Raw genomic sequence first — 14,061 nt, 5'->3', positions numbered from 1 at the left:
ACAGAGGCGGGGGCCGGGGCGCCCCAGGGAGGCGGGCAGCGGGGCGGTGCAGCCGGCCGGCCCGGCCCTGCCCGGCCCCGCCGCCGCCTCTGCTCAGCCGGCCCGGCCGCACGGAGCGGTAGGAGGGCGCCGGGGCGCCGCGGGAGGGCGGCGAGGGGAGAGGGGGCCGGGTCGGCCGTGACGCTCCGGGAGCTGCTCTCGGCGCCGGGCGAGGGTCGGTCCCCGGGCAGCCCTTCCCCGGGGCCGGGAGCTGGACCGGGACCAGGCGCTCCAGTGCACCCCGAGGCGAAGGCCCGGGTGGAGCGGCGCCTCCTGCCCGCCCAGGGAGGCCTTACCCCGGGGCCGGGGGGATCATAGGGCCGGAGCCCGCTGGGTTCAGGCAGGACCGCCTGGGGAGGGCCATCAGGCTCTGCCAGAAGCCCAGGCCCTCAGGACAGGGTAGGTCCATGGTCACACTATGGAAAGTCAGCCCACGGTTGTTTGTCAGGATCTGGCCCGGCGAGGGCAGCTGGGATGTGACACAGCCCCGTGATCAGCAGGCAGCGCCACGGTTCCTGGGAAGAGGGCGTTGGTGATGGAGACCGGCACTCCTGCAGCACTGCTGGTCCTGGGCCGAGCTTAAACACGCTTATGGGGAGCCCCAGGTTTGGCTGATTGGGACCATCAGGGCCCTGACGGCAGCCTACCCCCTCTGTCCTCATTCCTTAGAGAGGTATGGGCTCAGGAGGGATTTGATGTAGAGTGATTTAATTGCTGTGCGGTCTCAGAGGGCTATTTAAGGGACCAGATACGCAAGACAAGTCACTTGAGAAGGGGATGTGACATGAGAGATTTGGAGATAGGTTGCCTGTGGCTTAGGGATGAAAGGAAAATGTTTAAACCACCATTGGAAGGTCACCAGAGGCTGGGTTCACTCAGGAGCTGGCGCTTGAGCAAGGGTCAGTGATTGCCAGATAGATGAGATGGTTTGAGGTCGAGCAAGTGCCTGGCAGGTTGTGGACCCATATCCCATGCAAAAGTTCCTGGCCCTGAGGGGTGCACAGGTGGGTGGTAGCAGTGACCTGCTGTGCAGTCTGGAGCCAGCTGCTCTAGCAAATGTGCCAACCAGTGGTGCGAAAGAGAAGCACTAAGATAAAAGAGGGCAAGGTGGTAACAGTCTAATGCTGGAGGCAGCATCCTTATTCCCCAAACTGTTTTTTTGGCGCAGGACAGGTACCTGGCTGACTGCAGCTAGCTGGGGGAATTCTGCGTGGTTCCTTCTTGCCAGATCTCCTGTGCCTTCTGGTCAGGTTGCAGCTGCTGCAGAGACACAGAGAAGGCTTTCTTCTCCTGCGTAGGGAAAGCTTATTTCTTCCTAGGAGCATAGCTAGTACGTGCTGGGAGGAGGATTCCCCAAACAGGCAGTCAGGAATGGCAGCTTGGGATGTTGAATGGGGAGCTATAAATCACCAAGCTGCTAATTAAGACCACAGGAGACTGGTGAGTTACTAAAGACCTGTATTACTCCTTTCAGAGCTCTAGACCATTAACAAGACCCCTGGGACCTACTCCAAGTACCTGACTCTCCAAGGACATCACCCTGTTTTTGGCATGTTCTCAGAGTTGAAGTTCCCTGTGCCCTGGGGACATGTGGCAGCCAAGGCCTGGGGACCCTCGGAGGGACACCCTGTGCTGTGTTTGCATGGCTGGTTGGACAATGCCAACACCTTTGACAAGCTCATTCCACTGCTCCCCAGAGGTAGGTCTGGCTCATCAGGATGGCTTGCATTGTGTGGCCCGTCTGCACATCTGATACTCTTTCCCTTTCAGGTTGTTATTATGTGGCAATGGATTTTTCTGGCCATGGTTTGTCCTCCCACCGACCTGCAGGCTGCCCCTACCATTTCCTAGATTATGTGACTGATGTGCGCCGGGTGGCAGCAGGTAGGTAGTTGAAGGAACCCTCGAGGAGGTGCTTGTGCAGGGGTGCTGTATTGGTCCTGCTCTTTCCAACAAGCAAGCAGCATTTTCTGCCAGGAGAGGAATGTTCCCCCTGCTTCTCAGTTTGATGTTAGCCAGCGCTTTGTGACTGAATAAGCATCCCTCTTTCTCACTGTTTGGGAAAGGAAGAAACTGTAAAACCCTGGATGTTTCTGTAGTGTTCCTGTACTAAAAAAAAGCTGTAGTGGTGAAGTGGAGGATGCAACTAAATGGTTTTGCCAGACTGGCTTTTTGGAAGCAGTCAATGACCCCTAAGCAGTGTTAGGTGTAAGTTGGAAGCTTCTGGTTCTCCCTGATGGCAGTTTGCTACTTGCTTTAGTATCATGCAGAGAAATCTGAAAGTCAAAGTGTTCTGTACTCCTAATAACTCCTGATATAATTGTCCATCTGTATATTTAGCATGTGTGGTTTTACATTCCCCATTCAGTATACAAAAGAGCCTCTAGAAGCTCTCAGATGTTCCAGAGGGTAAATCCCATCTTTCAGTGAGATATATTTCAGATGGGCAGCACTGATAAAGCTGTATTTTCCTATATGGCTCCCAGAGTGCCCTAAAAATGGACTGAAGAGCCTGATGTGCTAAATGGTGCAGAAAGCTTTCACTTGGAATCATACTTCCCTCACTTGGAATCATACTTCCCTCAATGCAGCAGACCTGGCTCTGTGTCCTTACATGTCTTGCAGAATGCCCTGCAGCAGGATGCTCTGTAAAGGTTTCTCTCTTCCACCAGATGCTACGCAGTCAGGCTCCTCTGCTTCTTTCCAGTCTCATATCTGGCAGTGAATGGGACTTTGCTGGAGTTTGTTTGACATACAGAGAGAGCTTGAGAGCTGTATGACTTAACTACCATGGAAATGAGGTGGTAAATGCTCTTTTTCTTTAAAATCAGCCCACTTAGCTGCTTGGTTTCTGGATCAAGAAGCAAATGTGGCAGTGCAAAAACCCTCCTGGGAGGAAAGGACCCATGTCAGTGGAGAAGCAGCAAGATGTTGCTGCTCTGGTTTCTAATGTAGCACTGTCTGTTTTTCTCTGTTGTCATTTAGCCTTGCAGTGGAGACGGTTCACACTGATGGGTCACAGTATGGGTAAGTGGCTCTAGCCCTTGTAAACTGTGAGATTAATAGAAAGCAGTAGATAATTAACATCCAAAACACGCTGCTAGGAGCTGGGTTGGAATATTTATTATATTATGCCAAATGCCAGGTTCCTGCTTGAGTGATTCAGAAATCTGTTCCTGTGTTTGAAATGCCTGTTTTCAAGACCCTGCCATACAGACAGTGGTAACTCTTGTAAGAATTTCCCCCACTCGCAGGTCGGAACAGTGAGTGGTAAAGAGGGGTGGTCTACACAGGAGAATTCACAGCAGCAGGCCTTCCTGCCTGGTCCCCACAAAGCCTGGGAACAGCCCCATTTGGTGGGCTGTAAAGCTGCCTGAGCAGAACTGGACTCCAGGATCCATCCCTTTGAGCTTGGGATATGATTTGATTTTGCCACAATTTGGAGTTTGCTTCCCAGGGCTGCTCTAGTCACAGCTAACAGGACCTGCACACCAAGACATTTTAAAGAGTAACTCCTCCTTGGCCTTTGCTGTCTGAGGGAGGTGGGAATGGCACAAGATGGGGAACACAGGAGGTCAACAGCCTTGGTCTCTGCCTGCATGTTGTGGGCTGGGAGAGCTCTCCTCTGTAGTGGGGTTTTGTCCCATAGTACAATGCACATTTTTATCTCTGACACAGCTCCTGCTGTGGGGAAAGTGAATTTCTGTTACCAGGGGCTGTTCTGTGCATTATTGAGCACCCTTTTCTTCTTTGCAGGAGGGGCTGTGGCAGGAATGGTGAGTAAAGCATCATTTCTTCATGGGGTTGTGATTTCTGCAGCTGCGACAACAAATGGGAGAGGAATGAAGGGACAGATCTGGATCTCAGGGGAGGAGAGGCCCTTCCCTGACCCCTCTCCCATGCAACAGGATAAAGACATCACTCAGTGCTCAGCTTTTCATTTTCTTATTGTTTCATCTCTCTTCAGTTCTGTTTCCTTTATCCTGAGATGGTGGACAAGCTGATCCTGTTGGAAAGTCTTGGCTTTCTTCTAGCTCCAGAGGTTAGAGCTCGTGTGTCCTTCCCTTCACTTTTTTAAAATACAAAAATAGATGGTTTTTTTCTTTCCTTCACTTGTTCAGAGAAAGCACTGATGTGACAACTTCCTGGCAGGTCACACAAGTCCTAGGGCTCTTTCTTTTGGCAGGAACTGATCTGCTCCTTGTTGCACAGACTGAAGTCAATCCTTAGGGTGGCCCTTGGGGCACACTTGTAGAACTCCACATCCTACAGTCCCTTAGCACTGAAATTTGCTTGTCTGTGCCAAGCCTTTGTACACAGGAAACTGGAACCTCTGACCAGGCAACTGCCAGCTGAGGTTATCTTTTTGCCAGCAGCTTATTGGGTGACCTGGGTACAAGATTGGTAGATTTTTTTCTGTTCCTGGCAGTTCATAAAGCTACATTCCCAACTTGCCATCATTGCTACCAGATGCTGGAGTTTTCGCTGGCAGTAGTGGGACAGAAGCCCTAGATCAGAGAGACAAAAAATACCAAACTTTGGAGAGCTGTCCTCAACTCAGAAGTGAGGTAGGAAGGGTTAGAAAAGATGGCAAGGATAAAAAGTTATTAAGTTCATTACAGCAGTATTGATGTTCCCTTTCTCTCAGCATTTTTAATAAGATACCCGTAACTGGTACCACTTCTGAGGGATGTTGAGGAGTGAAATTCCCTCTTGCACTCTCCAGTAAGGGGTAAAATCATTCAGAAGAAAGGGGTTACTCCTCTTCCCTACCTCTCTGTGTTTCAGGACACTGAGGCATGGCTGAAATCAAAACGCAGGGTGATCGACAGACTACTGAGTCTAGAGGCAAAGCAGCAAACTCCCAAAGCACGGAGTCCTGAAGCAGCATTGCAGAGGTGGGTTCCCATCCATCCTCTTCATTTACTGCCTGCCTTCACCTTGACAGAGTTAGAGCTGCACAAATGAGAAAGGAAAACCATCCCTGCATTTCATCTTTCAAGTCCTTTTCTGGAATCCCAGCAAGATTGCTTCTGCTGCCAGAAGGTGCTGCTTCTTCCTGCTCCTTTCTGAAGCAGCCTGAGAGCTCACTGTCACCTTGTCATGGCATTTTTGCTTCACTTCCTCCCTTTTTCCAGCATCACAATCTCTCTGCCATGTCTCCCTCAGGCTTTTAGAAGCAAACAGCCATCTGACAGCAGAGGGTGGGGCAATCCTGCTGCAGCGAGGAGCAACTGAGACACCCGCTGGTAAGGGGCTGTGTGCTGCTGGGCCACTGCTGGGCGTGGGAAGAGACTGGTGCCAACAGCCATTGTCTTCTGCAGGGTACAGGGTGCCCTAGCTATACATCTACACAGCCTGAATGGGATCAATTAAGTCAGGAGGCCGAGTTCTCCATTCCCAGCAACTGGGTTTGGTGCTCAAATCCTAGAACAGCTAAAGAAAAAAAAATTTAAAAAAGGAGAAATCTGAATTAATCCTATCCCTCCCATCTCAGAAAGTCTTGGGCAGACCCCAAAGTGAGCTAAAAAAGAACAACTCCTGCTCCTATGAAACATGAAAATCTTCTGTTTTTTCTTTCTAGGGCTGGTGTATAACAGAGACATGAGAGCCCGTACGGTGAGCACTGCTCTTCTGACATGCCCCCTGCTACTTTGGAGCCCTGAGCTTACAGAACACTCAGATAGAGGATGCCTGCTCACGGAGCTAGGGCCTGCCTCCACCCAGCTGCTTACTTTCTGCTTCCCCAGTTCCCACATGTCCTTTAAATTATGCTTTTAAAAGAGCCTGCACTTGATCATTGATTCAGCTTACAGAGTCACTGGAAAATGTTACCGTTTGTTTTTTAAAAAGTTCCTCTGCCCCAGGGCCTCCTGGCCACATTTGCCTGCTGTTACAAGTCTTCAGGCAGCAGATGGATGGATGCTTTCTGTCAGCTTCTTTGTCAGATGACCTGAAGGGGAGTGGAGCAAAGTCCTTAGGTTTGGTATTTTGATAGTTTTGTGCCACTTTTGAGCAATTAGGGCCTCCTCTATCTGTGCTACTGTCAGGATATGGAAGTCAGGGTAATGTACTCTCTCCTTTTTAGTAAAAGAATTTTTAAAGCTTTTCTCTATGAGATCATTCCCATATGTGCTGCAGCCCAGCAGGCAATGCTGTTGGCAGCCCTGAAACACAGCTGGACAGAAGGAGCCTTTGCAGAGCCATCTACTCCTGTGTGCAGCCTGGACGCGTGTCATGTCCCAGCATGGAAGCTTCAGGGCCACAGTTACTTCTATCTTCAGAGCCCCTTGTGCAGGAGGGCTTGGGGACACCCTCTGCTCCCAGCTGCTGTCCCTGAGCTTTGACACTTTCCCTCTCTTTGCACCTGCAGCAGAGTCGAGAGTTCTTCACGGTGGAGCAGTGTGTGAAGCTCCTGCAGAAGATCCAGGACCGTGTTCTCATCATTGTGTAAGTGAGGCACAAACCATACCAACCCTTGCTGTCTCCCTCAGTAGAAGGAATGAAGGCTAGGAAGGAGTCCTCCACTACCCCTTCCTCTACACTATTCATCCAGACTTTTGGCCAGCTGGTGTAACAGTACAGCTTCACATGTGAGAAGTATTTCCCAATTCCCCACCACTGCCCTGGGTTGGGCAGGCTCCTAGAGAAGGCAGACAGCAACTGGAACATCCTCCCAGCCTGGCACTCTACTTTCAGGCTGGGACTCTCTGGTGCAAGGAATTGACTGAGGAAACGTTAGTCCTGCCCCATCTTCCCCATGCTCTTGGCCTCACAATCCCACCTCACAACTTTCCATTCCTTGGTACTGCAGCAAGGGGCCATCCTGGCAAATACATGACTCTCCACAGCACCACACCTACTTGCTGTCCTCCTGACCTGAACTCTACCACAGTCAGCAACCCAGCCTGCCCCCTTCTCCAGGCCCCAAAACCTCTTGCCTGAGCAAAGAGGTGAATCTACAGCAGTTCCCATCTCCTCCAGCTGCTCCTGAAGCCCCTGGTTTGACTGAGCTCCTGCAAGCTCTCTCCTGTGGCACCTGGGGCAAGCAGCTCTGGGGACATGGCCAGTAGCTTGCCAAGCTCTTAAGCTGTCTGGGTGCACAGCTTGTCCTGCGAGTCATCCTCTGCTTTTTCCCATCTCCTTTGAAGGCAAGGTGTGCAGGGCTCTGGCTACCTTGGCTGGTGGGGTGCTGTTAAAAGATTGTCTAGAAAACAAGAAGTGCTAGCAGCTGAGAAAAGAGGTGCAGTTTTGGCTTCCCTGATCTGTTGTAGTATTGTAACAGGTTCAGGTTATTCCTGCTTGTCCAGAAATGTAACATTGTGCTGAGGCCCAGTCCTCTGTGCCATAGAAATGCCATTGAGCCTGGGATGTTCCCTTGTCCCACCACCAGCACAGTAGGAGACAGCATGATCTTAGCTCTGTGGGAGATCAAATGCTGACTTCTCCAGGGCAATTGCCCTGGTACCTCCCTCTCTGAGCAGGCCATAACCTGGCTAAATAAGCAGCAAAGAGAGGCAGAATGGACTGAGGGGAGATGTGGAAACTCTAAGGAAAGAAGTTAAGAGTAGAAGGCAGAGCAGGGGTAGGGAATGATGCTTTCAGACCAGTTAGAGAGTCAGCTCTGGGAGGACAATATTTAGCCAGTCTCCACTCTGATACCACTAGGCAGTCACCCAAGGTTTTACACCTTTTAGTTTGATAGAAAATAGCTGCTTAGCCAAGCTGGGCAGTGCACTCTGACTACCATGTATGACCCTGTCACCTTCTGTTTACGAGCAGCCTGGAAAAAACAATTGGGTTTGTCATCTACTGTACTGGGGACACTGATTCTGCCCAGGGCAGCCACAAAGACAAATGGAGGCTGGGTACTGTACTAAGCCTCACTGTTGTTTTTCAGATCACAAGATGGACTCTTGGTACCACACAACCTACCCAGCAGAAATCACTTTGTGAAAGCCCTGCAGGAGGCATTTGAGTCTACCCTCAAAGAGGTGAGAGCAAACATCATCCTTGAATCTCGATTTGCCACCAACCTGGGAGCAGCAGCTGGGAAGCAGCTGACCTTGGTGGACACCCTCCACTGGTGATTGTCCTGAACAGCACAGCCCTCACATGGGGGAGGGGAGGGGGTGGAGTCAGGGGAGGAAGTCAACTTTGTCCCTGCTGCCAAAGTCCCAAGTTAGTACTGCCCTCTGGACCCAGCTCTTCCCTGCCTCACTTGCCCTGTCCCTTCCCACGAGTGTCACACAGCAAGCAGTGTGTGCTTGAGGGAACACTTTCCTAGTCCACATCTTCTTGTGTCCTTTCCCTCCAGCACATCCAGCTAGCAGAAGTGCCTGGGAGTCATTTTGTGCACCTGAATGAGCCCGAGGTGGTGTCTGGGATCATCAGCAACTTCTTGACAGCACAGAACACCAGGGCCAGACTCTAGGAAGCCCTCACAGCTGCAGCAGTCCAGGAGAACTGGGAGCTAACAAGCAAGCTCCAGAATTGTCACCGTTCCTACCTCACATCCAACATTAGATCGTGATAATCTTTCCTATGCTTAGCTCACTGCAGGGTGGAAGCAGGTCTGCCAGGGGTACTCTGAAGGAGAGCTGAGCAAAGTATCTCATTTTCCAAAGGGAGAAGGAATCTTTGCTCTACTTCAAGCTCTGTGAGTACAGGGATAGAGGCCCAGAGTGGCCTTCCCCTTGGCTTACTCTGAACTTGCACGCTCCGAACAGAGCAGAACATAAGGCAGAGGCATCCTCTGTGACAGCAGCAGCACCACCAGCTTTGGCACTGCAATAGAGGTGGCTCATCTTGCCTCCTCCCTGAGGATAGTGCGGACAGGCTGCTCCCAGGATTTAAAAAAAACAAGGAAAGTGTTCTCCTTCTCTGCTTACTTCCATAGATGCCTGAGCTCAGAGGGCCTCAGTGTCTCTGTTCCACTGTGAGAGCTACTGTTTAAGAATCAGCTTAAGTAAGAGCTCACCTGTGCAGAGAAGGCCATTTTAATGAACACTAGAGAATCCCTAATCCTCTAGCTGAAGCAGTTGGGAGAACTACAAATTATGGAAAAGTTGGCAGAGACAATTTCTGTCCTAAATAAAGATCAATGCTCTAATGTTAAGTCTGTCTCCCTGACTCTATAGGAGAACAAACCTCCTTTCTCTTTCAGGCCGCTCACCCAAGCAGCTAAAATGCATCTTGGGAGGCAGCAATTTTTACACACTGTCTGCCTTAGGTAGGCCTTATTAAGGATCTGCCTCCCAGTTAAATTGATGCAAAAAGCCCACTGAAGCAGGCAGGCCTGTCATCTCTGCAATCAATGCAAACTGTATTTGCAGTCAGTTTTTTAGGAGAGGGTAAATCCATTTTATCTCAGTTCTCTGGAATTTACCACCACTCCCACCTTACATTCATGGTCACATCTCTAGCGAGGCTGCAGATAGTAAAATAAATGTGTAAAAGCCTGGGGCTGGGTGGGTTACTTCGATTACAGACCTACCACTATTCCAGAGCTGCACAAATGCTATAGGATCAGTACAAAACCATTGCCCCACACCTAAACATGCCTGCTGCCATCCTTACGTGCCTTCTGTGGGCTGGGGACAGGTTAAGTAGAAACAGGGCCTGGAGTTTGGTTTCTCCTTCCAAACCAGGCTGCTCAAAGTGGCATTTGTTCTTGCAACAGTGCTGGGTATCAGGAATTTCCCGTGGCCTAGACAAGGCTGCAGAGCTCCATGCACAGCTGGATGACTGGGCACTGCAACACTTGGCCAGAGAGGGAATCACCAAGAGAATGGGTAGGGCTCTGTACCAAACCACTGATCTTTCCTTGTGACAACAAGTCGCAGTTAGGTTTTTCCTAAAGTCACTTCCCTCCTCATTCCTTCAATAAAATGTGCAAAGAAGCACCAGGTTACAAGCCATAATTTTTATCACCACCCCAGCACACAGGAGCTGTTTCCTATGGGAGACTGGGGGATGGGGGGGAAGAGAGAAGCATTCCCGTGTTCTGAAAACAGTAGCAGCAGTTTATTTACAGTTCTTCAGCCATTCCCTGCCCCTGCAGAGGCTGTGCTAGGTCAATCCCAGTTCTCACCAAGCTTTAGGAGCTGTGGTTTTGGGTGACAGGGAGATACATGTTGTCACAGGATGTGCTTCAGCCCCTTGACCTGAGCACCCTGAGAAGTGGTGCCATGGGGCTGAATGACAGAAAAGCAGGAGGATACTGGTGCAAGTAAAGGGAACTTTCTTCCAGCAGCAGTTGCTGGGATCTCCAATTTCAGATCCAAGGGTAGAGGCAACCCAAAGCTGCCTCAATTCCTCAAAATCCTTTGGCAAATGGAGTCAGTAGGCATCTCTCCTACCCTCTCCAGCACAAGCACCTGAAGAACAGCTCAGTACAACCTAGTATGGCCGAAACTTGCGCTGGGCTCGCATCAGTGCAATCCTTTGCTTGTCCTCCTCAAATTTCTTCCTCAACTGGGCAATGTCTAAAACACAGAGAAGGAGAAAGAACAGGTCACTCGAGAGCAGTAGATCTCCCTCTCCTGGGAGCTTCACTTCCACACAGTGGAGGAGCTCAGTCCCAACAGCCACAAACACACACGTCCCAGAGCAGGTCCTTTTACACCTCAGCTGAGTGCCAAGCTGGGACTCCAGCTGTTTATCTCCCACGGTGCTGCAGCTCCCTCTTGAGGAGGAATTGGCTAGTTTCCCCCTTCAATCACTGCCTTTGTGTAGACTGAATAAGCACCTCTTGGAAAACCACACCCTCCCACAAAATATTCCAGCAGTCCTTGCTAGGACACCTTGCTAGGTGGTGGCAAGAGACCATTCAGATCCAGCCAGCCAGTTGCTTAGTGGCAGCTGGATGTAGCCTCCCCTGAAGGCAGAAGGATGCTCTTTGCACCACAGTGTGAGAGACAAGACCCAGGCAGGGGTAGGAGGACACTTGCACACTCACGCTCTCTCTTGGTCTCGCGATGCTGCCAGGCATAGAAGTTGAGCAGTTCTTTGCGGGCCCTTTTCTGTTTCTCCTTCTCCAGCACACGCAGGTTGGCAGCCTCTGTCCGGGGCAGGCCGGGCTTCCGGCCCTTCCGGGTCACCTTCACCCAGCCCTCCTCATCTGGAACACCCTCCTCCTTGGCTGCTTTGGCTTCTTCCTGTAAGGACAGGAGGGTGAGGCAGCCCAGTGCAGATGCACAACCTATGCACAGCTCCCCACAGCCCTCCCTTAAACACAGGCAAAGTTACAGCTCCTGTTTCCATACAAGATTTAAAGGAAGGCCTGGGATCAGGGCAGCAGACATTCAATTCTCAGTCACAACACTGCTTGTCAGCTACAAACCAGTTTATTTGTGGATATCTGTTGTAAGCCCTGGGGGTAGGGTCAGGTGTTGCACACCAAACCTGGGTCTGACTGCCCACCAGCAACTGGGAGTATAAAACCTCTGCCAAACAGAGAGACCCTCAGCCCTTTCCACTATGGCTGGAGCACTGAGAAATCTCTCTTCTTTCCCTCTTCCCCAAGAAAACTGCTTAGCTGGGTTCCCTCCCTAGCCTGGCCTCACCTCTGCCATCTTTTTATCATAGTCTTGCATGTAGGCATCCACCTCAGCCTTCAGCTCCTTTGGATCCACGATGGAGGCCTCATAGCTGGCGATCCACTCTGAGACAGAAAGGGCACAAGGCAGCAGCAGCTGCTGTTAGAAGCAGGCTAGTGTGGTGCTTTTGGGCAGCTCTAGAGTGAATTCTAGCATGGGGGAAGGACGTACTCATCCCATTTGTGTTCAGCTTCCCCCCTGCCACAGCTCAAACTGACTTGGCTGAGAGCACCGTCAATATGCCATGGGAAGAGTTTGCAACTTGCCCAGGCAGAAGTGGGCTAGCCGTAAGCCCAAGGGGCACAATATTCAGGGCTGTGCTTCTGTCACGCAATTATATGTGAAGTGCTGTCAACTTGACAGACATCCTGGGCCTGTTGCACAAGTCTGGTCTCCATTTTGAGGACAAGATGCAGATAGTATCTCTGAATCTATGCAATACTGAAAAAATGTCAGGAAAAAAGGACCCTTCCCCACTCTCCCATAGGGTCACCAGACCAGACCTAAACATCTGGTTCAGTAAGATTACCACTCTGCAAATAATAAAAGAACACAAAACACTGGACATCCCCCCAGCTTAGAACAAATGGGACATGCAGGGTAGAATTCAGCAAACAATGAGTATAGTTCTTCCCCAGCATTAGCCCACAGAAAGACTGTCAGAGCTGACATACTGCTGATGCCGGTTTTCACAGGGTGGCTCTCTGTTGATATTAGCAAGGGACCTTCCTGTGATAGAGCCTTGGCTGCCTGGACAGCTGCTGGTTTCCTGAACACCACGTATGCTACTTGAAATCCCTGAAAGAAAGAAAACAGCCCGGTGAGTCAGATATGTAAGAGAAATTAGTAATGGAGCAAGGAACTGCAGTACAAATAACTTAAAATAAAAATCAAACCACAGGAGGCAGTAGGACAGCAAAAAAAAGACAGTGTAAACTTAAGTAAGTAATCATGTCACCCAATGTCCCATATGGTTTCCTGTGCCTCGTGCTCTGAAGAGAATAATTCAGTATTTGCCATCTTTTCCCACTGAAGCATTAGTATTCCTCTCCCCCGCCCAAGCTTTACCTTTAGAGTTTTGTGGTCAAAGAATTTGGACGCCAGTTTATCTTTTTTCTCTCCTGGCCCTGCCTTGTCACGGATGTCCACAGACTGCACATGCCCGCAGCGAGAGAACAGCCTAGACAAAGAGTCCTTAACACGGAGAGTAAGAGAAAACACGCGGTACAGCAAAGCAGGAGCGATGCCTCCCTCGAACAGCCGGCAGAGCTCTCCGGGCGGCTCCCCGGTCCCAGCCCGACCCTCTTGCCCGCAGCAGCCCCGAGGCACACCGGCTCCCGGGCCCCCAAGCCCCGCCCTCGGCCCTCAGCCGCCCCCACTCACCGGGCCGCAGTACGGGGGCACGTTGAGGACGAAGAGGGTGCGGCGAGGCGGGTGCGCGGTGTCGGCCCCTTCCCGCACCTGGTGCTCCTTCACCAACAGGCAGTGGTGCGAGCGCTGCCGCTCCGCGAACTTCACCGCCAGAGCTGCGAGGGACGCACCGCTCTGAGACGCCGCTGCCGCCCCGGCCCCGTTCCCCGCGCTGCCCCTCACCCGTGTACCCCGCCGGCCCCGCTCCCGGTGCCCCGCGCTGCCCTTCACCCGTGTACCCCGCCGGCCCCGCTCCCGGTGCCCCGCGCTGCCCCTCACCCGTATATCCCGCCGGCCCCGCTCCCGGTGCCCCGCGCTGCCCTTCACCCGTATATCCCGCCGGCCCCGCTCCCGGTGCCCCGCGCTGCCCCTCACCCGTATATCCCGCCGGCCCCGCTCCCGGTGCCCCGCGCTGCCCCTCACCCGTATATCCCGGCGGCCCCGCTCCCGGTGCCCCGCGCTGCCCCTCACCCGTATATCCCGGCGGCCCCGCTCCCGGTGCCCCGCGCTGCCCCTCACCCGTATATCCCGGCGGCGCGGCTCCCGCCGCACGCCCCGTGGCGGCCGCCATCTTCTCTGCGCGCGGCGGCGCGGGGGCCGCCGGGAGCTGTAGTTCCACGGGCGCCGCGCGGCCCTGATAATGGCGGCGGCTGGACTCGCCGCAGCCCCGGGGTTGAGTTCATGTTTTTGTAAAAACAGTGTAAAACTCATGCACTGTCCTTAGTCCGAGAGAGGCAAGTAAATCTTAAAGAGATGTAGAAACATTCAAATGCAATTGTTTTTAAAGATTCTTGTTAATAAAAAAAAAACTCAAAAAACCTTTACAGACGAATTTGTAATGGAAGACAGAACCATTTTAAAAATACTGAAGCAAGACAAATGTAGGAGGTGACAAAATATGACATGATATGGAGAACTGATCCAACAAAAAGTCAAGTTAATGAGCATTATCAGAAGGTACATGCAAAAGCCATGAAAATATACCAAACTTGCACACTGTGGCATAATTTCA

At 51.7% G+C, this 14,061-nt stretch overlaps 2 protein-coding genes and 1 long non-coding RNA gene across 8 annotated transcripts; 1 reads left to right on the top strand and 2 right to left on the bottom strand.

Annotated features, from left to right (window-relative positions):
• The first annotated feature begins 38 nt into the window (after nucleotides 1-38).
• Nucleotides 39-9,157, top strand: SERHL2 (serine hydrolase like 2). 5 transcript variants are annotated; one of them, XM_053943837.1, is made up of 13 exons: nucleotides 135-438; nucleotides 540-712; nucleotides 1,514-1,738; nucleotides 1,810-1,923; nucleotides 3,025-3,066; nucleotides 3,796-3,815; nucleotides 4,007-4,081; nucleotides 4,828-4,937; nucleotides 5,209-5,288; nucleotides 5,624-5,658; nucleotides 6,413-6,489; nucleotides 7,940-8,033; nucleotides 8,357-9,157. In XM_053943837.1, the coding sequence occupies exons 3-13, from the start codon at nucleotides 1,591-1,593 to the stop codon at nucleotides 8,471-8,473; spliced, it is 912 nt and encodes a 303-aa protein (XP_053799812.1). In that variant the 5' UTR covers nucleotides 135-438; nucleotides 540-712; nucleotides 1,514-1,590; the 3' UTR covers nucleotides 8,474-9,157. The 5 variants fall into 5 exon arrangements, with proteins under 5 accessions (XP_053799811.1, XP_053799812.1, XP_053799809.1 ...); XM_053943836.1 differs by lacking the exons at nucleotides 135-438; nucleotides 540-712 and adding an exon at nucleotides 39-118; XM_053943834.1 differs by lacking the exon at nucleotides 540-712.
• Nucleotides 3,146-4,901, bottom strand: LOC128788653 (uncharacterized). Its single transcript, XR_008431155.1, has 2 exons — nucleotides 4,813-4,901; nucleotides 3,146-4,547 (listed from the first exon to the last, which is right to left on the bottom strand). It is a non-coding gene; the product is annotated as an uncharacterized LOC128788653 (long non-coding RNA).
• Nucleotides 9,158-10,041: 884 nt separating the features above from the next.
• On the bottom strand, nucleotides 10,042-13,663 carry RRP7A (ribosomal RNA processing 7 homolog A). 2 transcript variants are annotated; one of them, XM_053943839.1, is made up of 7 exons: nucleotides 13,569-13,663; nucleotides 13,023-13,165; nucleotides 12,708-12,833; nucleotides 12,314-12,437; nucleotides 11,607-11,704; nucleotides 11,000-11,198; nucleotides 10,042-10,526 (listed from the first exon to the last, which is right to left on the bottom strand). In XM_053943839.1, exons 1-7 carry the CDS (start codon nucleotides 13,618-13,620, stop codon nucleotides 10,441-10,443), a joined length of 828 nt encoding a protein of 275 aa, XP_053799814.1. In that variant the 5' UTR covers nucleotides 13,621-13,663; the 3' UTR covers nucleotides 10,042-10,440. The 2 variants fall into 2 exon arrangements, with proteins under 2 accessions (XP_053799814.1, XP_053799815.1); XM_053943840.1 differs by lacking the exon at nucleotides 12,708-12,833.
• Nucleotides 13,664-14,061: the final 398 nt, after the last annotated feature.

Source organism: Vidua chalybeata, chromosome 5 (genome assembly GCF_026979565.1).
Source record: "Vidua chalybeata isolate OUT-0048 chromosome 5, bVidCha1 merged haplotype, whole genome shotgun sequence".
NCBI classification, from domain to species: domain Eukaryota; kingdom Metazoa; phylum Chordata; class Aves; order Passeriformes; family Viduidae; genus Vidua; species Vidua chalybeata.
This window is presented reverse-complemented; position numbering and strand designations above follow the sequence as displayed.